The sequence below is a fragment of the Oreochromis aureus genome, linkage group 19 (assembly GCF_013358895.1).
Source record: "Oreochromis aureus strain Israel breed Guangdong linkage group 19, ZZ_aureus, whole genome shotgun sequence".
Classification (NCBI taxonomy): Eukaryota; Metazoa; Chordata; class Actinopteri; order Cichliformes; family Cichlidae; genus Oreochromis; species Oreochromis aureus.
The window spans coordinates 22,220,465-22,246,163 of NC_052960.1; the positions used below are offsets into that span (position 1 = coordinate 22,220,465).

At 42.3% G+C, this 25,699-nt stretch overlaps 2 protein-coding genes across 7 annotated transcripts in view; one reads left to right on the forward strand and one right to left on the reverse strand.

Moving 5' to 3' along the window:
* The window catches only part of dnajc17 (DnaJ (Hsp40) homolog, subfamily C, member 17), a 34,963-nt gene extending 29,443 nt beyond the window's left edge, over positions 1-5,520 (reverse strand). The window contains exon 1 of the mRNA XM_031742390.2: positions 5,295-5,520. Coding sequence (XP_031598250.2) covers positions 5,295-5,375 — 81 coding nt within the window. The 5' untranslated portion in view covers positions 5,376-5,520. The remainder of the gene's footprint in view (positions 1-5,294) is intronic.
* Positions 5,521-11,264: 5,744 nt separating this feature from the next.
* Positions 11,265-25,622, forward strand: inf2 (inverted formin 2). 6 transcript variants are annotated; one of them, XM_039603485.1, is made up of 23 exons: positions 11,265-11,492; positions 15,041-15,451; positions 16,016-16,131; positions 16,215-16,374; positions 17,128-17,161; positions 17,454-17,595; positions 17,822-17,954; positions 18,181-18,777; positions 19,174-19,319; positions 19,443-19,504; positions 19,586-19,688; positions 19,796-19,881; positions 19,983-20,083; positions 21,353-21,423; positions 21,512-21,619; positions 21,720-21,790; positions 21,895-22,015; positions 22,128-22,292; positions 22,571-22,673; positions 22,780-22,932; positions 23,225-24,049; positions 24,345-24,398; positions 25,102-25,622. In XM_039603485.1, the coding sequence occupies exons 2-22, from the start codon at positions 15,055-15,057 to the stop codon at positions 24,395-24,397; spliced, it is 3,747 nt and encodes a 1,248-aa protein (XP_039459419.1). In that variant the 5' UTR covers positions 11,265-11,492; positions 15,041-15,054; the 3' UTR covers position 24,398; positions 25,102-25,622. The 6 variants fall into 6 exon arrangements, 5 of the variants coding, with proteins under 5 accessions (XP_039459419.1, XP_031598190.2, XP_039459417.1 ...); XR_005609410.1 differs by having other exon boundaries at positions 23,225-24,398; XM_031742330.2 differs by lacking the exon at positions 24,345-24,398.
* The last annotated feature ends 77 nt before the right edge of the window (positions 25,623-25,699 follow it).

Genomic DNA, 25,699 nt, shown 5'->3' on the forward strand with positions numbered 1-25,699 from the left:
CAGATGTTTAAACTGAAACATTTGAAATATTCTCTGAATAAAATTAGTTCATTTTGAATTTGATGACAGCAACATCTCAAAAAAATTTGGGACAGAGCAACAAAAAGCTGGAAAAAAGCAAGTTTCTCAGGAGTAAAGATGGGCAGAGCTTCATCAATGTGCAAAAAATTATCTATTTTTTGTGGAACAGTTTCACAGTAACACTTGTTATTATAAAATTACTACAACTTTGAATATCTCGTCATCTACAGTACCTAATATCATCAAAATATTTCGAGAGTCTGGAGAAATCGCTGTGGAAAATCATTATTGGATGCCTGTGATCTTCAGGCCCTCGGGCACCACTGCATTAAAAGCAGACATGATTCTGTCATGGATCTCACACCATGGGCTCAGGAACACTTCCAGAAATCACTGTCTATGAACACAATTTGCTGTTGCATCCAAAAATGCGCTATCCTGCAAAGAAGAAGCCATATTTGAACATGATCCAGAAACACTTCTGTCTTCTCTGGGCCAAAGCTCATTTAAAATGGACAGAGGCAAAGTGGAAAACTGTTCTGTGGTTTAACAAGTTGAAATATAAAATTATGTATGGAAAACATTGCTCCCATGACTTCCACACTAAGGAGAAGAAGATCAGGCTTGTTATCAGCATTCAGTTTAAAAGCCTGCAGATCTGACGGTATGGGGGTGCCTAATGAATTGGCAGCCTGCACACCTGGAAAGGCACCATTAATGTGTGTGAAAGCAACATATGCTCCCATCCAGAGGACATCGGGACAGACGTTACATATTTCAGCAAGATGATGGTAAACCGCATACTGCATCAATTCCAACAGCATGACTACATAATAGCAGAGTCTGGGTGCTGACCAGGCCTGCCTTTCACTGATTGAAAACATTCAGCGAATCAAGAAGCAAAAAACACAACAAAGAAGACCCAGAATTATCGGGCAGCTACAATCTTATATCAGACAAGAACAGGACATCATTACTCTTCCAAAAGTCCAGCAGCTGCTCTCCTCGCTTCCCAGATGTTTACAGACTGTTGTTAAAAGAAGAGAGGATGCTACACAGCAGTAAACATGAACATGTCCCAGCTTTTTTGAGACGTTTATTTGTTTATGTGATTTGCAAATCATTGCATTCCGTTATTATTTACATTCTACACAGTGTCCCAATGTTTTGAAACTGAGGTTGAAGAATAGATTACTTCCTTATTGAGAAAACCCTTCATTTCTTTATCACAACAGGTGAATGTTTAACTGCACTCGAATTGGATCATCATTCATATGATGCACTGAGGAAAAGAGAAAATAAAAAGCAATAGAGAAACACTTGTCAGATAATCCATTAATGGATTTACTGTATTTACTTCAAGTTGAGATCTGGTATTAGTATGATTAATTTACCTTTCCTTTAAATGTATCATCACATTTATGCATAAAACAAAACATTTCAAACCCTTTAATAAGTAATTGTGGCTCCAGTCTTTCTTTACTCAGAAATACAGAAATGGATGCCAAAAACAGGGTAACAGAAAATTCTAAAACAGGGTAACCAGAGTTCATCATGAAAATAAGTACGTGTGATTTGAAATAAAAGCAGCCTTTATAAAAATAAATAAATCACCCGTGAGTTTATACTGTGTCCTTAATTCACATTCAGTCAGCTTCTCACATTCATCACCTGCACCTATCTGACAAGATAAACATGTCTCCGCCACGTCTTCACTAACAGCAGATGTTTGCCGTTGTCGGGAAGTACGTTTGGCCAGCCGAGCTGCTTGACAAGTACAACCTGTCATCAGCAAAGTTGCTCTGGTGGAGAACAGCCATCTTGCATGTCATCATAACTCCCCTTCTCTCCAGTTCCTCCTCCAATCGTTTCCTTTTCACTCCCTCTAGGATCCTTCACAATATCTTGTCTCTACTGTGCCTCCGGAGCTGTTTTGTTCAATAATGCATGATTACTCCCATCAATGCCATAACACGCAAGCTTTAATTGATGCTGGAAGACCCTGAGCCCACTGGTTCTCCACACTAGGAGCCAAAACAGTGCAATCTTTAAGAAGTTAGCACATGTGCGCATAAGTCTTCAATTGAAGGGCATCTTCCTATAGACCTAATCCGGCCAATTACTCTAGCAATTATCTTTGTGCAGTTCACCGTGACCTTATAGGACTGGCTCTGAATCCATCAGTTATTGGAAAAAATGAAAAACAGAAGAACTCCTGGACTAAAACCAGCTGCTGTCCCTTGTGCTTACAGATGATGAAAACTGTATTTAATCCTACTGTATCTTCTGTCTGTTGTGATTCAAAATATTCCACATTTTCATATGCCAATTTTCCTTGTTTCATGCATGAGACAGACTAAATGGAAGAAATCTCAACTATTTCCCACACTTCTGTTCGTCAAAGAATGAACCACAAGATCAGGAAAAGACTACAATCCTGGAGTAGGAGGCCAACAGTAGCCTAATAGTTAGTGCCTGGCAAAACAAACAAAAAAAAAAAGAAAGATTCTCAGTGCCGACCGGATACCCATTTGCTTCAGTTTAGCTGCATGCTCACATCTTGTCCTCATTAAACCAGTTTTTGGTGCCAATTATAGCTGACAAACTACTGGTCCTGGTGTAGAGACCCTTCCTGTGTAGATGATTAGCTGCCTGATCAGCCATGGATCCATCCATAATTAATAACAATGTGTGACTATTTATAGAAATATTATCAGCTAGAAGAAAATAATAACAAAATACTCGAGATAAAAAAAGGTAAAAAGAAAAGTGAATGTAGCTCTCCACTAGCAGCTGAGCATGGACCTGTTTAGCTGAAGTTTCTGCAAGACACTGTCACGAAATCACTTAGGCCACTGACTAAACACTTGATCATTCAAGAACTTAGAGTGCCCTGGGAAGAGCGTGTGGGACATGTAAACGAGAAGAAGCACGCAAAGTACTAGGAGCTGTTGGAGAAGTGCCAGGACAGAGGCTGGAAGATGCTCTGTGAGCCCAAAGAGGTTAGCTGTAGAGGTTTTGCAGGATGTTCACTCTTCAAAGTGCAAGCAACTGGGCGCTACAGGAGACAGAAGACAGAGAGCCAACCCCATTTGTGGCATCTGGGTGAGGAGGTCTGACGCTAAAAGATCCAAAACACCTCATGACCCTAAGAACCTCACTGAAGATGTATCAGGGAGAAACTGTAAGCACACTGTGGATCCATGTGCTTCTTAATGCAAACCTCACAGAACTTCAAATCATGCTGGCATAAATAAATTAATATGCAGTAATCAAATTGTTTGAGGAAGAGCACTTCTTTTGATTAATTCACTTAATAACAATCTAACAACTAAATCAATAATACCAACCTAACTGTAACTGATCTGGCAGAACATCATTAGGGTTTAATCTATGTCTTCAGTTCTAACTGCTTTGTCTGATTTAAGAGTGTATAAGACTGCATAACTCTGGAATACATACTTAGTGCGCTAGAAATAAACTGCATAAAAATTGCTGTCCTGATTGCACGGCGATGATGCTCCCCAGTGCACTGCAGAATGCAATTATAATCTTAATGCACCTATTCTGACAAAGACTTGAAGACGAAAAAGAAACTCATCAGTGGGGGCATTGGGTTTACAATGAACTGTTACAATGCAATGAAATCACCTGTCCTTGGATGCTCTGAGTGGAAGTAAACCATTCAAGCGTGTAGTTACTGAAACACATTAGGTAATAGGTACATTAAAATTTAAGTAGCTGAACAAACCACAAGAAATTCTGTGTGGTCTTGGCTGTGGACGAGCAATCTGCGGTAGGTACAAGTGTTTAACTGGTGGCTGGCCTTTAGAAAAAGCCTTCCCTAGCACTATAAGCATAACGTAAACCCCATGAAGTCATTAAATCATAAACTCTGAAGTGCCAGTTTCCATGGCATTTATCAGCCAGCTAAGCGCACTGAAAGGTCAGCAGCAGAGACACTAAAGAGAAACAAGGGAACATGAAGTATGCAAATCCCCTACGTCAAGGCAGTGTTTTACAAGCTACGGCTAAACCCACATAAACAGGCTCTGGGATGAGCTTTTTCCTCTTTCTTTGATAAACAGTGTGCCTAATAGCTGGGATAGAGCAGAAGGCCAAAAAACTGGGATAAGTAGCCCATCTGATGACATCTCTCTTCACACACTTGATTGATTTTTGAGCCCCTCCCCTCTGACTAAATGCACTACACACACACGCACACAAACAAACCCACTATCTCTCTCGACCATCAACAGACCTCACAGAATCAGCCCCTCTCCCTTTGGAGCCTCAATTCTGCCCAAGCCACAACCACCAACTTCCTTAAGGATAATCCTCTGCGGAGGACAGAACTTTGAATTCCAATTAAGAAATTAACTGCCTCCCTCATTGTGGCAGCAATTTTAATTTCCCTTCAGGCCTGTGGATTCGGGATTGTGGAAACAGTGAAGGGAGATGGTTGCAGGGAAAATGCTTGATTCAGGGAATCATGGTGAACCGCTCAGAGATGAAATATTGAAGCGATGTTGGGGAAATGCTCCCAGGATTGATTGCAAGCACAAAGAGAATTTTGCAAAATTCTGTTTCCAATATGCAGAAAAGCAAAAAACTAGTTTACCCACAGCAGTAACGCACATGTAATCAGATGTTTTCAGAACTAATCACATTACCACACCAGCTTTCAGGAGCTAACTATGTTGATTTAACTGAAGTTACCAAAAATATAAATATTTTATATATAGATATATATATTCACAGTCAAACCAATAACTGAATAATCACACCGAAATTATGGTCACAGTTTCACTGTAAAGGGATTTTATGTCAAGGCATAGTACTAAAAGTTTGCCTGATGCAACACCCCCACTCAGCGGCCTTTCAGAGTATCACAACGGTGTAAATGAACCATTAGCCGGTTTGTCTGTTATATGACATGCCTAGTGCTCTGCTGGACCTAGATATTTTCTAGTTTTATCTTACGTTTATCTCACACTGTAAAAACAAACAAAAAACCTCTTCATCATTTACACACACATACGATTTAAAAAAATACTAATCTTCATAGCAGAAAGTTATCATAGCCTCTTGTTTGGTGACAAAAATGTCCTAACACAATAAATTTGTATTATTTATCACTTGGAAATAAATCGTCTGGCAAATAAAAATAACAGGTCCCAGCTAAAAATGCGTTACTTACAAGCATGGCTATCTTAACACGGCTATTTTTTAACACAATGACTAAAGCTAGCTTTAAGTGCTAGTTTACACACCTCTTTCGTTGTAGCAGTGCTTTCAACGCCAAGTAAACCGTACAGGTCCATCTGTAGGATATCTTTAGCCTTCCCGGACATTTCTGCCAAAACGAGCTACAGTACCAATGCACAAAAATAATAAATATACCACTATTTAAAACAGCTGCTTTGCTAGCTATTTAGCTGTATGTTGTGGTTCCAGGCAGCATGAGTATGACGTTCTCAACCTTTCAACCAGGATGTGCATTGCAAACTGGGTATTGTAGTTTTTGGGTCACCTTGTTCTCTCTAGGTTCCTGAAAAGCTCCCTCACAAAATTTTTATTATTTTTACTGTAGCGTTTATTATTTTTATATCCGATACATTTTTTCAACAAGTATTAACCTTCTAAAATCTTTTAAACCAATCTGTGGGCTCTTTAAGGGCTGTTCATGCGTGACAAATCCCACATCCACTGCCTCACTACGTAGATGGCTATTTTTATCTTGCTGTCTTGGTGTGAAATTAATTATTTAGTACAATATCCTGCCTGGCATTAAAGGCCCACTGTGTATTTAACCGTAAGACATATAAGGTATTTAATTGTAAATGATCATTTTAAATTATTTATTTTGTTTAATTAAAAGACACTTCGTGTACCACACTTATGTGCCTGTTTTCTATCAGCATATTGTTCACATTAGCCTGATTTTACTGTATGATGATGTTGTTCGGGGATAAAACGCCACATGTAGACTCCTTGTTTAAAGAAAATAGTGGATTTCATTAATTTTGCGCGCACACGTCCTTCCCACGGGACCCTAATAATGTTGTTTCGACATTTAAACTTGGATAAGAAACTTATCCAAGCCCATCAAGATCAACGAGGCCACAGCACCCTCTGGTGGACAAATTATGTAACAGCAGGTAGCACAGTACAGTACATATTAACATGTTTACCTATGTTTAGCTTAGTCCACCAAGAAATGTGTTTACAAAAGCCGTGTTTATATCGAGATGAGGACCCAGGCTCCACCTTTATTTCCATTTAGATTCATTGTGTGGCCTACTAAACTGTCATTTTAGCCCATTACACTTGCTCCATCTTGTCTCAGTTGCAAAATGTAAACAGACACCTCAATGCTACATGTTTTTTTCCTGTGGATATAAATCCATCTGTGGCCTAATGGCATAGGTTTTACATATCTGTTAACCAAGATGCGGTCTGAGGTTGCACCACTTCCTGTAGGGAACTTCCCCTGACATATACAGAAACAGCTTTCTTTTTCTTAAATTTTTGTGGGGGAAGTTTTTAGATGATGAAAAAGCCACCTGTTACTTACAAATGGTTTAGAAATATTTTGATGACACTGTCCCTTCAGATTGTGTAAAAAGACAGGCTTCTTTCAGTTTAAAATGTCTTTACAAAACAGGGTTTTTTTTTCCTTCAGGCACACTGAAGATAAACAGGATTCAAAAAGAAGTCATAAGATGTGGCCCAAGGATAAAAGGTTATCCAGCACGACTAGTGCAACAATGTTTCTCAAAGAGTTAACCCCAAGGCAGTGATTTGTAAATCATAAAATAATACAGTCATGGCAAAAAGAAAGTACACTCTATTTCAATTCTAAGGTTTTACGTATCAGGACATAATTTATAAAAATCTGTTTATTACTGGGTCTTAAAATTATTTAAGTACAACCTCAGAAGAACAACAACACATGACTTTATTATACTATTTATCTGACAAAAAAAAAGCCAAAATGCAGAAGGAATATATGAAAAAATAAGTACACCCTGTTATTGATTAGCTTGTGAAATCACTTGTACCAGCAATACTAGTAAGTAATTATTTTCTCTGTGACTTTATCAGTCTCTCACATCCTTGTGGAGGAATTTTCACATGCTCTTCTTTTTAAGGTTGCTTCAGTTCATTCAGGTCTCTTAAAGTCCCACTACAGCAGGAGGAATGTATTTGCACTTTGACATTGCTACACCTTGACTATTTTCTTTTATTTATATTCTGTTGTAGATTTACTGTGTCCTTATGATAAGTGACCCAGTTTGAGCCAAGGTTTAGCTGTCAAACAGATCCCCACATATTTGACTCCAGAATACTTTTGTATACAGAGGAGTTCGTGGTCGTCTCAGTGACTGCAAGGTGTCCAAGTTCTGTGGCTGTAGAACAATCCCAAATCATCATCCCTCCACCACCGTGCTTCACAGTTTGTATGAGGGGTTTTTGCCGATACGCTGTGTTTGCTTTTCACTGTGCATTATGACCAGACATCTCCACTTTGTTCTCATCTGTCAAAGCACCGTTCCAGAAGTCTTGTGGTTTGTCCAGATGCAACTTTGCAAACCTGAGCCACGTGCCTTACTCTTTTTAGAGAGAAGAAACTTTTCCAAACAAACCATACATGTTCAGCCTTTTTCTAATTGTACGGTCATGAACTTTAACCTTTAACATGCTAACTGAGGACTGTAGAGTCTGAGATGGAAGTTTGGGGGTTTTTTGCAGTTTCTCTGAGCATTGCACGGTCTGACCTTGGGGTGAATTTACTGTGACGTCCACGCTTTGGACGTTTGGCAACTGTCTCGAATGTTTTCCACTTAAGTGAGGTGCTCACACTTACTGATGATCAGCGCCTGACTACAACTTACCCTCTTAATCCCCATTATAGCAGTAAGGGTGGATTTAGTTTTCCACACACTTCTCTAATATTTCCTTAGTTTTTGTTAAGTACATTGATCTGACAATGAAATTTAAATAAGTTTAAGACTCAGAAAGGACCTCAACACATCAAATGCTGAATGTGAGACGTTTATAGTCATCTGTAAAATATATGTTTGTGTTTAATGTGGTCATGATGATGATAATGATGACGATTTTCTTGTAACAATGGGACAGGGGAAAGTGTTGCAATGCAAATCTGTGTTGTGTAACCACGTCATATACTCAAAGCTAAGGAGGGAAAGTCTCGATGTTTTGTAAGCAAAATGATTTCCCATTTTTCACGTTACATTTTAGGTGCTCAGCAGTTCATGGCCTCTGTTGTTGGATTTTCCACATCATGATGCATCAAATGTCATCAAAAGTTTATGGCAGGGTTAGTCAGGCCAGTTTTACACAAGACACCCTTTAGAGCCACATTGTATCTCCAGTACGTGGTTTGTAATTGTCTTGCTGAAACAAGTAAGTTGACATATTCAACATCCTGTGCCCAGTATATCCACTACACTCCTCTGCATTTATCCATCCCATTTTAACCTTCCCTTTCACTCTTCCTCCTATCCTTCCATCACAAAGCACTCCTGACACTCAACACCACCCTGCCTGCGCTCTCTTCTCCATCTGTCTTGTGCACCATCCATTGATTTGGGTGGTTGATCCCAGATATTTAAACTACTTCCACATTCACTACCTCTACTCTTTGCAGCCTCACTGTTACAGTTGTCTCCCTCTCATTTACACCCATGTAGTCTGTCTTGCTTCTACTGACTTGCATTCCTCTTTTCTCCTGTGTGTAACAGGGTCATAAATCACATTGTTATAATTACACAAAATGTGTTCTAAACCCCCAAACCGTTCCTTTTATACCTGACTTTTAGGACCTCCAAGCCTGTACTTATGTTCATTATCAGTTAGAGCCCCTCCTTATTCTTTTCTTCTTCTTCTTTGGTGCAACCCTATAAATACAGTGTACCCCTTTTGCCTCTCCCCTTTTCTACTAGTCCCCTGTGGGAGACGTTGGTGTAATTTCTTTCCCAACACTTTAAAACACACATATAATTCATATTTAGCCACCCTGATGTTTTTGATTGCGATTTTAGTTCAATTATTGTCATTATTAAGCCTGTTTTTTGTTAGATGTTATAAGTGTGTAGTATGTGTGCATCATAAATGTGTTTTAGGCGCCATAAATGCTAGCATGGATATATATACTCCTTGCTAGCTTGGAAGTTGTGGTGGGTTGAGCTAACCCTCTTCCCCACTGTTTGTATTTGGTCGTAGGAGCTGGAGTGGGCAAATTATTTACTTGGAGGCCTTTCTTTCTTTTACCTTTTTTATCAGGTATGTCGGATTTCATGTTGTTGTTTTTGTTTAATCTTATGTCAAATGTGTTACGTGTAAATGCATATTTTATGTTTAATGTAATAATAAATGCCAGCCCCTTTTCTACTATTCCCCTGTGGGAGAGGAGCTGGAGTGGGCAAATTATTTACTTGGAGGCCTTTCTTTCTTTTACCTTTTTTATCAGACACAACGCAGAAGCACACCGGTTACATGTGCATACCTCCAACTCTCCAGGTCCCCTCCTCAAAGCAAACATCACATCTGTAGTGCTCTTTCTTGCTATGAAGACACACTTTTGCTTCACTGATTGTCACCTCTCCTCTTAGCATCCTCCTGCGCTCCAAAATTGTGTTGTCTCACTTAGACATCAGTTCAAAGGACCAAATACCTTATCCACTCTCATCCTTTCTATAGCTGCCCCGCCCTCCTCCACACATCATGAATAGTAATCCATCCACTGTACACTGGATACAGTGTAGCCTGTGTTGTTGTACTATACAACAATACAGGGAAAGGAGACAATGAGGCTGAATTTGACTTTGAAGATCAGATATTTGATTCCTGCTGATGTTTCCTGATCCTGTTGAACAAGCTCAGCTAGTGGGCTGCTCATTATGAGTTCATAATATTTGCTCAGTGACTTATGATTAGACCAAACCATCCTTGTGTATTGCAGCTATCCTGCATAGTCTCTATTAGGACATAAACAGACACATGATACTCATGCTGCTCATTTCTCATTTTTTTCATTCTCCTTCACAATAACAAAAACTCCTGTGCTGGTGAAACTTTGCTGTCTAAAGCATCAAGAGTTTTCATATATCTACCCTTTTGTAAGGCAGTGGAATTCTAGCAAGCTAAGTAGTCCCAAGACATGAAGTGAAGGATAACTGCTTTTATCAGTGAAGCAGTGGATTTATTGAAAGACTTCCCTAAAATCACTGAAGCTAGAAATCTTAGAGAAAAGATTATGTCTAAGTGTCTTCGGGTTATTTCTGTGTCGTAGATTCAGATGACTCCAGATTGTGTTAAAATTTAAAATGCCCCATTCCAAAGAATAAAGAAGGATGACTAATTTCCTCTAAGTCAGACTTGGAAATACTGCTACGTGTTGTACACAAGGTTCGTAGGAGCAGTTAGACCTGCTGAAGTCTGGTTATTATTTCATCAGTTGTGAGATAACCACATTAACTCAAGACTATAATAGGATTGTGCTCTGCCACTGCGCTGTGTGCTGCAAGGAGTCGCTGATTGATTCGGAGAAGTTATTTTCCCTCCCGCAACTGGCTGCCTGAGGCAGAGGTCCAGCTGATGGGATGGGTGAGTGTGGGAGGAGGTTCAAACCACTGTCTGCCTTCAGCATCTAAAAAGGACTCAAGCTGCACCACCGCAGACGCAGTAGGGACCGGAAATCGAGCAGCTTTAGCTTCAAAATAAAACCTTTTACCCATGCATTTTTTTCATCGCTAGGTTGTTTCCACATTAGTATTTTTTAACAGCATTTAAAACCGTATATACAGATATTCTGATCATAAACTGCAGGCATACGATATGGAGATAGTTCTCTTTCTGTTAGTGTGTAATTTTCTCCCAAGTCATCTCAAGACTAAATTTTGTTTGTTTCTTTGTTTGTTTGTTGTACTTAATTGTACTCAATTGTTGCTGTAAGGGTTGGCTTTGGTTTAAAAACGTCGTTTTTAATTAAACAACGACCATTTTAATTAAAAATATTTTTTAATCAATTATTATTATTATTATTATTATTATTATTATTATCATTGTTGTTGTTGTTCATTTAAAAAATGTATTTATGTGATATTATTTTATCCTTAACCACATTTCAGGCGTTTGCGGGTTCTTCGCTGTCTGAGTTTATTCTGAAAGTCCAAAGCGGATGTTTGGGCACACTAATGACGCTGTTTTGACACTGTCGCTCTTTCACAACTGTGTGGAAGCAGAGGGGCTGTAGCGACTTGAAAGGGACCATCGCATACCATGAGGGACTGACCTGCCGCACAGTGCCGATATTTTCAGAGGTCCTCGTCTCGTCTTTTTTCCTCAGTAATGAGAGTCTGGATGACTGCAAAGCGCCCCCCTAAACGAGACACTGCCGAGGACGCGATTTTTGAAGTGTAGCTGTATTAATGGAATAAAGGCAGGTAAGGCATCATACTCAGCCGATAGGTGATCTGTAATAGTGCGACGCCGTTTTGAGCGCTTATATGTGAAGTGACGGTAGATGCTGATATTAATGTGTTTTCTTGCGTGTTTTTCTCGCCACTCTGAGGTGACTAAGTCCCGTTATGTTTTCTGGTATGTGGGAAAAATCGCAGCGCAAAAGGTCCGTAATAATGGAGCAGTGTGCAATACAGGCTCGCAAAGTGACAGTGTGGAGGTAGTAACAGGCTGTCCCTTTAAAAACCGCACTGCCAGAGAGGCAGAAAGGCTGGGATGGAAAACAAAACAGTTTGGCCAAAAATGTCCAGCTGCAGTTTCAAGGCTGTAACTTGGACATCGCGGGTTGTTACACGTGGCTCTGGTCAAAAATGCCGATGTTACGTGCGCGGACAGTTTGGGGCCACACTAACACTGAATTGCGTTTTAACTCCAGAAAGCGCTCGAAGACTTTACAGGCATGCCTGTCACTCCCCTCGGAGAGCGGAGAGACAGTCAGAGGAGGTGTGGATGTGGATGCTCCTTAAACGAGCACCAGATGTGCTCAGCTGCAATAATCATTATGTAAATACAGAGGGGGGACAACAAGATTTTAACATGTGGATTAAAGCTTAATTATTTGTAAATACTCAAACTCTAATTAATATCATCCATAAAGGGATTTACGTGATTTCAGTCGTAGTTTCAGTGTTTAAATGAAATAGTCTCAAATTTCATACAATTTCTGCTCAATCTGGCATCTCAGTATACTGTATATTGATTATTTACTGTTTATGTTTACTGTCATACATGGTCCTGCACACAGAAGCTGTGCATATGCTTCTGAGGAAATAAATCAGCGGAGATGTCCCTGCATGTTCACAAGTGGTGAGGTTGTACTGTAGCAGTGGGCTGCTTGTGTAGGCGGCTAAACCAGAGGAACGGTGAGTAGGTTTGTCCTGTTGCAGTGAATCAGCCTGCTATTAGTGGTACATGTTCTGGCGGACAAGGTCTGAAAATGAAAGTGGCTTATGTTTGAGGAGTGCAGAAAAGAATATGCTGCAAACGCCAGTGCTGAGGAGCAGTTAACCAGAGGATCACTAGAGGTAACTAAACTGCTTGATCTACATAGGAATTTAAGCAGCTATCTTACTTCTTTTCTTTTTTTTATTATGCACCACTAAAAGGTGTGTCGCCTTTTTTCCTTTTATTTGTTGTTCCTTTATAGTTGCTTATCTACTGTGCGAATGGCTTTTGATCAGTCAGGTAATGGGAAACGGGAGTTCAGGGAGATTCCGGGATTCTGGATTGGCATCTCACCTATCTAAAAGCTTTGTGCCTGAAGTAGAAAAAAACTGTAATTTTCAATAAATAGAAATCTAAATTAGAATGAACGAATAAGAAGAAGAAAAATCTTGATAAGCACTGATTTCTTTTATTGAGAAATGCTCGATTTGGAGGGCCTGTGTCTGACATCAATACTGTAGATTTAATCAGGTGGGTGGGTGTATGACTTGCAAACAAGTACAGACTTTTTGTTGGCTTTAATTGATAGAGGAGTAGAGAGCACACAGGAAAGTGCAGAGAAAGCAAAGTGGAATGACGCATTGGAAATTCTTCAGGCAGGATCTAACCAAGTCTTTTGGCATCTTAGTCACCTGATCAACCAAGTGAGCACTTTTTACGTGAAACTTAAGTAGCCTTTTTACTGATTTGTGACTTTTTGTACTGTAGTTTATGATCATTTTTGAATTACATGTGTCGTTTCCCTACACATCATCTCTGATGTTGCTCAGCATGTAGCCCAGATATTTGTGCTTGAATAGAATGTGTCTTAACTCGGGAAGCACTCCTTAGAAATGAAACTAAAGCAGCAAAAGAGGAACTGGAGATGTCATACCACCAGCATATTTATCACAAGCCAAGCTTCCTCTCCCAGGAAAGTCCTTTCCTTCCCTTCTGAAAAGTTCCTATAATGTGCTTGGCGAGTCATGCTTGCAGCACGCTTTTTCTACACACCAGCCTCTCTTTGGAAGTGTGTGAGTCAGCTGTGGAATCCACTGAACAAAATTCTCAGCGCATTTTAATGCCCCCCAGTAACTTCACGAGTATTCATGACTGTGAAAATTCTCCCGTTTACAGGCGTCAGCTTGCAACTTTTGTCTCCAGTTACTTTGGAAATGAGAGCAAGCTGTACCTCTGAATCAGAAAGTGTGTAAAGGATTAGTGGCCATAACTCTTATTAGCCTGAGAAGGAGGAGGAGGAAGGGGGTTAGGGAGCATGCATCCATTTTGTGACTAATGAACACGGCCCTTTGAAGAGCATTGAGAAGGCCTATTGTAAAACACCATTGTCTGGCTGCTTGCTGCCACGGTAACACTCTCACACTGGCAGCAGGAATAAAATGCTGCAGTCACAAATGACAAATGCTTTGCCAGGAGAAAAAAAATGTGAGAAAAGAAAGGCTTCATTTTTACCTTGACTCCGCAGAGCGGATTGAAATTCAATTTGGAGGATGTTTCACAAGACAGCAGCTTTGTTCTCAGAGAAAATACCCACTTATAGGAGTCAGCGAAGACATTTGCAAGCAGTTTGGTTTACAGAGCATCTAACGAGCAGAAAGCATAGCCTCATGTTGTTGCTTAGGTTGATAAAGAGGACTGGTGAAGGCTGGAATTCCTTCCTGGCCGTTTTCCTTTCCTGACCTTTTTTGCCCTGCATTGTTTCTCCGTGCTCGCTCAGTTGTCTCGTTTGTATATCCTTTGCGTGCCAAGTGTAAAATCAACAACTGGGGACACAGGAACCTTCTTGTGGTGGAGCAGCTAATATTGCAAATTCAAGTTTGGAAACAAAGTATTTTTAGACTTTCGGGGCAAAGTTTTCCCCTTTTTTGGACTCAACTCTCACCCTGTTGACTTTCTTTGTGTGTGGGAATGTGCCTGTGTTATTTACGTGCTTTCGAGGCTCGGGGTTGAGACGGATTGGCGAAAGTGGGGATTACACTGATGGGAAAATACACCAGAAAAAGACAACTCTTAAGGATCGGCGTGTGCCCATCAGTATGTGAGCTTCTTTGTTTGTATCAGCTCTTCACAAGCACGCCTCCCAAACGTTGTAGTTTAATTCCAGCAAACTTGGCATTTAATTTATTGTTGTTGAAATTACTGAAAAGGTTATCCAAACATCATCAAGCCTGGCTTTGTGCAGAGTTCTGATGAGCTGGCAGTCAGACTCGCTCAAGCAGGATTAGGATGGAATGTTTGGCAGAGCTGGTGATGGCCGCTGACGTATCTTTTACTCGCTTATAAAGTGCAAAGCTGTCGTTTCCCATTCTGCTTTCGATAAAGAATTGTTTTGGCCTGCTTTCTGTGGTTTGGATAACAATTATAGCCTCCTGTCACACAAGATTACGGCATGTCAGCGCAAGCAGGCAGGCAGTATCTGCAGGCTACCAACTTGCAGAATTTCCTGTGAACTGTTTCGCTTCATCTGTATAGCACTTGCAGAACTGTAAATTTTTTGTTTTCTCTTTTTTTTAATCCCCACCTGCAGTTTATACAGCAGCGATGTCTGGAAAATCAGATGGGAAAAAGAAGTGGGCGGCGGTCAGGGATCGCCTGGGTTCCTCGCAGGATTCTGACACTCAGCAGGAAGCCAACCTGGAGAATTCTGATCCAGAGCTGTGCATCAGACTGCTCCAAGTCCCCACAGTCGTCAACTACTCTGGGCTGAAGCGCCGCCTGGAAGGCAGCGATGAGACATGGATGGTGCAGTTCCTGGAGTTAAGCGGGCTGGATCTCCTCCTGGAGGCCCTGGACCGTCTCTCCGGGCGCGGATGCTCTCGCATTGCAGATGCTCTCCTGCAGCTCACCTGCGTCAGCTGCGTCCGTGCAGTGATGAACTCGGCGGCGGGGATCCACTTCATCATAGAGAACGAGGGATACATTCGGAAGCTCTCCCAAGGTTGACCACAAATGCGCTTTCCCAGTGTTGTGTTGATGCCTCTGCTCAGTCTCACATGAAAATAAACGTTCCAGATATTTCATTGTTAAAAGTTATTTCAAATAAAGCCGTCTCCTCTTTAATGACAGGGGATTTGACCCTTTTTTTCCGTGTTTTATGTAACATTTGTAATATTGTGTTAAAGTGGTCATAGCTCACATGATTAAAGGGTTCTCTGTGACTCATTCTGTCAAGCTGAATTTTCCAGTCATGTCCTCAGCTTTAACATGCAGACATGACTCATTAAGGGTCGCTTTGGGACATCCCTGAATTTGTAATGTGACAGTGTGCTGTGAATATTGGATTTCCCCAGCTACAGACACATATTTATCTACAGTACAGCAACACATCTTTAGAGGGCAAAGTTCAAGTAGTGTTGCCTCAAAGACGGCAAAACAATCCTTTTATTTTAGGTCTGGACACGAAGCGGAAGGAGTAGACGGGGGAATTATTTTAAGGAAAACTGATGGGGGAGAATAGGAGAATTCAACCTTTGTTGATGTGTGCAATCATTATGCTACACAGCGTTGGACACCTCCAACACCATGGTGAAGAAGCAGGTGTTTGAGCTTCTTGCAGCCCTCAGCATGTTCTCTCTGGACGGTCATCGGCTGGCACTTGACGCCCTGGACCATTACAAGGCAAGCGGATTAAACCAGTAGAAAAGTTAGCAGAGCTCCATTCTGACTTTCTTCTCACATCTCAAATGTGGTTTCTCCTTCAGGGCGTAAAGACGCAGCAGTATCGCTTCAGCGTGATTATGAACGAGCTTCAGGCCACAGATAACGTTCCTTACATGGTCACGCTCCTCAGTGTCATCAACGCTCTCATCTTCGGGACAGAGGACCTCAGGCAGCGGGATAGGATGAGAAAGGAGTTCATTGGTAGGTTTGGCTGCTCCTCAACAGTTAATTCCTTTATGGTCCCGCTATAGGAAAAGGTGACGCTGTGGGTAAACTGTTAGCTCAAAGTGAATACAAAGGGGAAAAGCAGGCCATGGGCAGGAGCGCTCTTGCAAATATATCTGTCACTGGGTCTGACTAAGAATAGGTCTCCTGGCCTCATTCTCACTTTTACAAAATGCCTGAGAATTAAAAAAAAACAAAAAACTCAAGCCTTTATTAGATGGTGTAATTCATTCATTTTGCACCACAAATCAGCAGAAATGAAAATATCACCACTCTTAGAATAACTGGGCAGCATTAAACCTTGAATGCAGAGTAGGCTGTTTCCTCTGAGGGCCACCAGTGTATATTCTGTGCAAATGCTGGTTTAACCTTTGACTAAGCCAGAGTTAAACCTCATTTTAAATGAGGAACAAGTTAAGCACTAAGCTTCCTGAAGAGCACCACATTCATGATGGTTTGAGAAATATGCCATAGCTTCTCTCCCACAACGTGTTAGTTTTGGACCAATCAGCCACCTGATAGGTCCAATTGGTTTGGACCAATCAGCCACCTGACTGGCCACGCCTCCTTTCTGATTGCTCACCTGTGACTTCCTGGAATTTCCCCCAAAACTAACATATAGACCTGTGTGGAGGCATGTGACACTGTTTTTAAGACATTTCCTGAAAAGCCACTGATTGCTTGTTGTTTTACCCGGAGCTGTGTCATTTTGTGTTATTTTCCTTGCAGGGCTTCAGTTACTTGATGTTCTGCCAAAGCTGAGGTGAGCCATCCTTCTGGTGTTCACATTTGATTATTTTTTTCAGCCTCTTAATTTCCGCAATAAAGTCGCTGAGGTACATTTTTAAAGGTTCCTTTTTAAAAGCTATAATCACTGCAAGTGAAATGGTGCTTTTAGAAAAATAGTTTTGTGATGTATTTCCATTAATGGCATAAATTGGATCAAAGGTCCTTGTCACAACTTTTTAAGGAAAAAACACTGAAGATGGGATTGAAATAAACTATGAACCGAGCTATGACTGTAATACGTGTGTGTGTGTGTTTGTGGCGTGCAGGGAGCAGGAGGATGAAGACTTGATTATTCAGTGCGAAGCTTTTGAAGAGGCGATGGCTGAGGATGAGGAAGAGCTCCTGCGAGTGTATGGGGGCATTGATATGAGTAATCACCTGGAGGTTTTTACTACACTTTTTAACAAGGTGAGAAAAGCCTATTGAAATGGCTCTGTCATCTACTCCTAATAAAAAAATATAGTCCATCAAGCAGAACACCGCATGAATGCGGCTTTTCTCTCAGAAGTCTCACAGTAAAGAGAGAGATCTTTTAATAGGCTACAGATTAAAATACCTTATTATCCTTGTGCATAAATTAAAAAAAAATGCACAAATTATCAGGCTTAATGTTCTTGTTGGTGTTTGTGTGCAGGTGAGCAGCTCCCCAGCCTCTCTCCAGCTGCTGTCCATCCTGCAGACGTTGCTGGTGCTGGGACCAGGGCGCCCTGACATCTGGTTGGCTCTGGAGGCCATCACTAACAGAGCCATACTGCTCGCCCAGGACTGTGAGTCAGCACAGCAGCAACAATGCATTCACTCCAGGTCAACACTTTAAAAGAGGCTAATGGCTGCTTAATGGCTACATGGTGAAGACGAGTGATTATTCAGGCATATAGATCGCCTTAAGATGAAATGCAGGGAGTCTGTGTTAGGATGGCTGAAAGCTTCTGTTGTAGAGTGGGAAGCTGATTCACATCGTGTGTGTGTGTGTTTTCTGGTTTTGTGCTGCAGCTCAGATGGAGTCCTGTGAGAAGATCATGCGGCGGCTGATGATTTTTAAAAGGAAAAGCTGCGACGATCGGCACGAGGTGGACGGACTGCGGGTCAAAATGGATAAGGCTGTGCAGACGGAGCTGGATCACCTGTACATGGAGAAGCTAAACAAAAGCACACAATCCCCTAAAAGGCCACTGTGTGCCTCTGCTCCACCTCCACCCCCACCACCCCCTCTACCCCCCTCTAACCAGTGCCCGCCACCACCACCGCCGCCACCTCCTCTACCCCCCTCTAACCAGTGCCCGCCACCACCACCGCCGCCACCTCCTCCACCGCTACCTGGAGGGTTTGCTGGTCCCCCGCCACCTCCTCCATTGCCTGGAATGGCTCCCCCCCCACCACCACCACCTCTGCCCTTTGGACCAGGGATCCCCCCTCCTCCCCCGCCCTTACCAGGGATGGGTGGTGGGCCACCACCGCCTCCACCTTTACCCGGCATGATTGTGGCCCAGAGTAGCCAGGCCCTGGTCTGCAGCGCGCCCTCAAAGACAAGCCGCTGTCCCACTCTGAGGATGAAGAAGCTCAACTGGCAGAAACTTCGCACTGTTACTGGTAAGTGGATAAAACTTCCATTTTTTTTAATTAATTGTTTTGTTCTAATTTTAATAACAGTCAAACCTCATACTAATTTTTCTTTTTCATAAATCTGTATTATCAGCTAATACAGTATAGGCCCCACATTTTTAAATAGCAATAATTATGAGGAATTTAAGCAAAGGCACTGGCTGCTGCCATCTGTGTAGTGAACAGTTGATGGGAGTGGAGCGCTGACATGAATAGCGCTCGGAGTTGTTAAACCATCCAAAATTGGGTGTTAATTAATGTGGGTGTCGAAGGCTTCCCTCAAGTTTCTGGAAGGAGAGAGATGATCACTTGGCACAATGTCCGTACAAAAGTGGAGCCGCACAAGCTCATGACGGGTTACTCTCTTTTCCTTCGTGCACACAGATGGTCACTCCATGTGGGCCTCGGTTCAGAAAGAGCCGCCTCCTCACGAGCCCGACTACAGCAGCATCGAGCAGCTGTTCTGCCTCCCGGTGGCCGAACACAAAGACAAGGGGGCAGCTGCTCCTGTCAAGAAGGAGCCTAAAGAGGTGTGCTTGGTCAGCTCTCGACGGTGCTCCTCAGAGCAGCAACACTCAGAAAAACACTGCTAATAAGCAGAGGCGAACAATCAGTAATCCTGTTTTTGTTCTCTTACACCCCCCCTTTTATAGATCACATTCATCGACCCAAAGAAAAGCCTGAACGTGAACATATTCCTAAAGCAGTTCAAATGGTGAGATATCAAACACATTTTTGTGATTTGATGGGTTTTGCTTGTGTTCCCTCATTTCTACTTTTTATTTTCTCCATGCAGCACAAATGAGGAGTTTGTGGGCATGATCCAGAGTGGTGATCGGACTCGGTTTGACGTGGAGGTGCTAAAACAGCTTCTTAAGCTCCTGCCAGAGAAGCATGAGGTTTGTGCTGCCAACATCCTTACCTCGAGTGTTTTTATCTGCCAATTAAGGGCCCGCTTGAGAATGATGGTGCTTTGTCTGAGTCACTGCTTTGTGTTTTCACGTAGATGGAGAATCTAAAGTCCTTCCAGGGAGAGAGAGACAAGCTGGCAAACGTTGATCGCTTCTACACCTCTCTCCTTACTGTGCCGTGGTAAACCCCCCCCCCCCTTTTAAAAAGTTTATTTCTGCTTTAAGTGTTGCTTACGTGACTGCCGTGTGCGTGACTTCCTCTCTTCTCGCTCTTCTCTTCAGTTATCAGTTGAGGATTGAGTGCATGCTTTTGTGCGAGGAAACCGCATCAGTGTTGGAAATGCTCAAACCTAAAGTCAAGCTTGTGGAGGAGGCCTGCCACTGTAAGTCAACCTTAGTCCCTCATCTGTGTTCGCATGCATTCAGCTATAATTCTTAAGGGGGCGGTTCACCTTAAAATCAATTTTCTGGCTTTTCATCAGTGTTTCTGTTGAACTCTTGACTCTAATGAAAGCAAATGGCACATGCCTTGAGGATATTCAAAGCAGAAAAAGTTGGATTTGTGCAACTGCAACGTCTCTTTCCAGAAATCATGACACAGCTACTCAAAAAAAAAAATCCATAATTCTTATTTTGAGCAGTTTTGTGTGGGAACTATTTTCTCTCTTTACCGAGCCATCTACACCTGGAAGGGTGTCTGGCTCTGCATTCTCCGAATCATGCTGGCTTTGTGCACAATGTGTGTTTTATTGAGCACTTCTAGCCATCATGTCCATCTCTGAGGTGGCTTGAAGCCAAGTGAGACGGAGCGAAGCCCACGATCCTCTGCCAGGAAAAGGGTGGAGCTGAGGTACCATCTCATGTGGAGGAGTTCACGTATTTACAAGTTTAGTTCGTGAGTGGAGGATTGGCAAATAGATTTGCTGCACGATCTGCAGTGATGCGGGCAGTGTGTTAGTCTGCTATGGTGAAGAAAGAGCTGAGTGTGAAGGCGAAGCTGTCAGCTTGATTAGTCCGTCCACATCATGTTGTCATGACTGAGCACTGTTTATACAGGTGAGGAATGTAGTCATCTGCGTTCACTCCTCCACAGCCAGCTGAGGTGAGTGGGCATCTGACTACGATGCCATCCGGTCGCCTCCTAGGTGAAGACGTTTCGGGCATATCCAACAGGGAGAAAGCCAGGGACACATTGGAAACATTATGTCTCTCAGCTGGCTTGGGAGTGCCTCAGGAAGAGGATAAGGCGGTGGTTTAGGGGGGAAGGAAATTGAGTAGATGGATGGATGAATATATCCACCACCTTAATGAGAGTAGATGGCATTACAGTCCAGGTGAGAGGAGCGTCATTAATGTTTACGTCCTGTTATCTGTCACAGGCACATGCCTCACGTTGGGGGTGGATGTAGGCTTCCTTCTGTTCAGTGATGACGATGCATTCACTTAAGCAAGAAAAAAGTTCCTGCACAAAACTGCACAACAAAGCTTGTCTATTTGCTAAATAACTGGGACATCATTTATGAAAATAGTACAACAGGCCTGATTGGAAGAAAAATAAGGAAATTGGGTTAAGGGTGAACTTTTTTTTTTTTTTTAAATTGGCTAGCTTAAAATATGTATTATATGTTAACACATTGTCACTGGTTTCTTAGCTCTTAGAACGAGCACGCTCATGCCCAGTTTTTGCAGGCTCATCCTCGACGTGGGAAATTTTCTCAACTATGTAAGAACCTCATCCCTTTCTTATTCCTCCGTCAGTTGAGCTGACATTTAGACAGAGTTTGCATTTTTAATCACTGGTCTACTTTCAGGGAAGTCACACAGGGAACGCCGAGGGGTTCAAGATAAGCTCTCTGCTCAAGCTCACAGAAACCAAGGCCAACAAGAGCCGCATTACGCTGCTTCATCACATCCTGGAGGTACGCAAACCGGCCGGCAGCTACCGCAAAGTCTTTGGGTTTTTTTTCTCCTCAGTCATGAAGTTGTTTAATCACCCACTGCATGGCTTGTTTTGCAAAGGAAGCAGAGGCAAACCACCCAGAGCTGTTGGCTCTACCGGACGAGATAGCCATATGTGAAAAGGCAGCAGGGTATGGAAATCTTTCATGCAAACTTAAACTCTTGCTTTTTTTTTTTCTTCAACTGTTTTGTCAAAGATTTCTAACACTTGGCGCTTGTCACCCTTGCTCCTCAGAGTTAACCTGGACTCTGTTCAGTCAGAAGCCAGTGCGTTACTCAAACGGCTGAATGAGACAGCCAAGAAAGTCTCCAACTCTGCGGAGGAGGTGAAGGAGCAGTATGCAAAAGTTCTCGAGGTAAAATGTCAGTCTTTGCTTTTTCTCCAAATGGATGCAAAACTGCATAACTCAGCACTGTTTTCTTGGCAGCTGGATCCACATCCCAAATGCTTCTCTCTCTCTGCTGCAGGCAAATCTGGAGTTGTGTGGAGAATTAAACGAGAAATTCGCCGAGATTGAGACGAAAAAGGGTGAACTGGCTGTCTATTTATGTGAAGATGCCAATCAGCTGTCACTGGAGGAACTCTTCGGTACCATCAGGACTTTCCGAGGACTCTTCATCAAGGCGCTGAAGGTCAGAGAGGCCGCTTTGGTTGATGTCAAGCATTATGAGACTATCTTAGGATTGTATATTTGCTTGTTCTGCTGTCAAGTGTGTGTGAGAGAGAACACGCGGCACCGTTAAATCTTCCTCTTGTGTGTGGGAGGTAGTGTTTTGTTTGTAACATTTGTATCAATAAACTGTGGAAAACTGAGACATGTTAATATGCTACGGCCCGAATGACACAAAGACAAACTGCTATGTACATTTTGTACTTGCGAGATAGTGAAATCCTTCCTTAATGATAACAGGAAAACAAAACTCGGAAAGAACAGGCGGCCAAGGCTGAGAAGAGAAAGAAGCAGCTGGCAGAGGAAGAGTCCAAGAGACAGAAAGGAGAGAATGGGAAAATAAGTAAGTTGTGAAGAGCGCTGTGTTCTTCTACTGCACTAGAAAATTCTGAACAAGATGTGATGTGAATATCGTGTTTCTTATGTCCTCTTTGTGCCCTTCTTTTCAGTCAAGAAAGGTTTTGTGCCGCAGAACGATGGCTGCATCATAGAAAACCTCCTGGCGGACATCAGAAAAGGTTTCAGCCTCAGAAAGACCCGGCCAAGGTGCGATTCGGAAAGCCTCCCTTCTAGTGAAATGCGTAGGGATACCTGCCCACCTGGTAAGGATACGAGACCGTGGTCTCCATCCGCAGTTCCTAGCTCCCCTCCTGATCCGCTTAACCGCGAGCCACAAAACTGCCTTGTTGGATTATTTGTGCTTCTGCACCGCCTCCCGTCTCGCTAAGTTAGCTCCATTGCTTTTTGTTTGCTTTTGTTTTTTGCTTTGTGGAGCCCACGTGAGCGTTTCTTTTTATGGAGAGCCTCTTGTCGCCCTGTCTTGTTGCTCGCTGCAGAACATCGCCTAATTTCAGATGTTAATTCTGTTAACTGATCGGTTGTTCTGTCCCCCAGGATCAGGTGCGAAGTCTGTAGGAGAAGAAGCCGTCGACATGGCCACCATTTCCGCTCCTACCGCGTCTCAGACAGAGGGTCGCCACAACAGCACGGGCGAGGTGAACGGCTTCATAAGCCCGTCAGAAGAGACTCAGCCGGCTCCTCAGCTCAATGCAGTGCTCGACGGCACAGCTGCACCTCCAAGCACACTCCCAGGAAAGACAGCTCCAGCGGCACTCCTGGGAAGACCTACATCTCTGCAGCCAGAGAAAGATGCAGCATCACCTATAGATGTGACTCAAGCTCAGTCTCAGGTTAAAGGGGACCACCAACCATGCCTCCCCACAAACGGCTTTTCATTAGATTCAGCAGAGACCAGCGTCATCAGTCCTTCATCCCTCTCAGACTCTGACCTGCTGGAGGCTACATTTGACTACACACCCAGCCCGGCCCCCGAGCAGCCAACAGATCTTAGCGTAAATGTTCATGTCAAAGAAATTCCAAGTACGGACACGAAGCAGAGCATGGAAAGTGAAATGATGGGAGAGGGGAAAGGCGAAACTACTAATAAACCAAGCCATTTACCAAAGACTGTAGGGCAAGAGAAGCAGCACGAGGAGACCGCGTACACGGGGGCGAAAACGTCTGGCCAAGACGAGGTCGACAGTTGCAAACTTGCAGACCCTAAAAAGAGCCTGATTGCGCTCGGTGAGGGCATCATGCTGTGCGACGTTCCAGATGCACTGGAACCAGAAGCTGTGGCGTCTGTGTCCGAAGCTCTTAAGCCAGACCCAAAGAAACAGATGAAGCTCCTTAAACAAAACAAAAAGAAGAGTAATCAAGGTAACCTATCCATTCACTTCAATAAAGGTCATCTCTGGAATGCTAGTCTCTTGATGTTTCTTAAAGGGAATCCTCTGTTAGTGTTGTTTTTATTCCATTTAACATTTTATATCTTATGTATCCGGCTATTTTACTTTATGTGCATTAATATTTTTACATGAATACATATCTTTTAAATTAAACAGTATGAATGCAGTGTGCAGCATTTGTCTTGAAGATTGAATACTGAATGGATTTTTTTAAAACCTGTGGTCCCTTTTGTTTGAATGTTCTGTTTTCCGTTCTGAAACACAAGGTAACAGTGGGAAAGGACACACTAAACATAAAACAGGCTGTGTGTTGCAGTGAGGTAGGTCAAGTCGATGGGATGGCAAACCGTAAGCCGGAAATTAACTCAATCATCGTCAGAGCTTTTGTTCCAAATAACACGTCATCTGTTGGTCTAACCGGAATCTGGATCTCATTTGTCTGTGTTGTCCGACTTTTAACACACGCCCGTCTCTCTTAACGCTTCCCCAGTTCAGTTGGTTGTCGAGCTAAACTCCTGGGGTTTGAGATATCTGTCAAACTTCAGTGGGGGGTAAAATAAAAATACTGTCTTGTGCAATAATAAATCATCTTTAATCAGTGGTTAATCTATCGAAATTAAGTTTACTGATCTCAAACAGCCGTTTGTGGGGTCTCTGTGAAGCCATTGTGGACAGTTATTTCATGAAAGCTGTCACTTTTGTGTCCTCTTCTTCTTCCTCCATATATTCTTGTCCATTCCCTGAATCTGCAACAATTTAACCTGCTAACAGTCTCGTGTGCTTCTTGTAAACTGTTTTGTTAATTGAACTTTAATGAAAGATACTGTACATGATATAAAATGTATTAAAACATTTTCTAACTAAAACTCTGGGCATCTCTAAGCCAATAATACTGTTTGCAAGCAAAGCGCCTCTCTGCCAAGGGCCTTTGAGCCGGCAGTGTCGCTTACAGAAATAACTGTGAAAGGTATTAAAGTACACGCTTTCATTCGCACTATTGATTTTAGCATTTGTTCTCTCTAGGTGACTCCAGAAAAAGAAAATCGAGAGGGAAAAGAAAATGCTGACCTCTGAGCAGGAGTTCAGAACAGTATATTTTATTGGGATTCCATTAATGTTGATTGGAGGATGTGGAAGTCTTCTGTGAAGCTTTTCCTGACCAAGAAGGGCGACCACATCCGAGGCTGGGATTTTTTTTTTTCACATGTTACCGAGTCACTTTGTGTAAACTGGAGGTTTTTTGTGTTTATGAGGACTATTTTGAGGGGGAGAAAAAAGCTAAATGTGCTTTATATGTTTGTATAATTGTTGTAATATGCAGTGAATGTGTTTTTGCTATAAGCTTTGTTTATATTTGCAGCACCCATAAAAAGATGCAGTGTTTGGTTCGAGATATTTAATTTAATCAATTATAAAATAATAAATCTTATGTCTTAATTTCTTTGTTATTCAAATGATCTGCGACAGGATATATATAAAGGAGAAAGAGAATGGACTGTAACTTTTAATGTTGGGTATATTTTAATAAACCTGAAGATACTGTTCGTCTGTTTTGTTTTTGATCGTCTGAGTCGCATAGATGGCGGTATTGAGGCAATCCGAATCCGTTAGAAAAGCCTCA

Bases quoted from the DNA above. Each gene is read 5' to 3' on its own strand.
- inf2 (XM_039603483.1), top strand. From the start codon at position 15,055: ATGTCTGGAAAATCAGATGGGAAAAAGAAGTGGGCGGCGGTCAGGGAT. The intron at 15,452-16,015 runs GTTGACCACAAA...TATGCTACACAG, and splicing joins CATTCGGAAGCTCTCCCAAG to CGTTGGACACCTCCAACACC. The intron at 19,320-19,442 runs GTGTGCTTGGTC...CCCCTTTTATAG, and splicing joins TCAAGAAGGAGCCTAAAGAG to ATCACATTCATCGACCCAAA.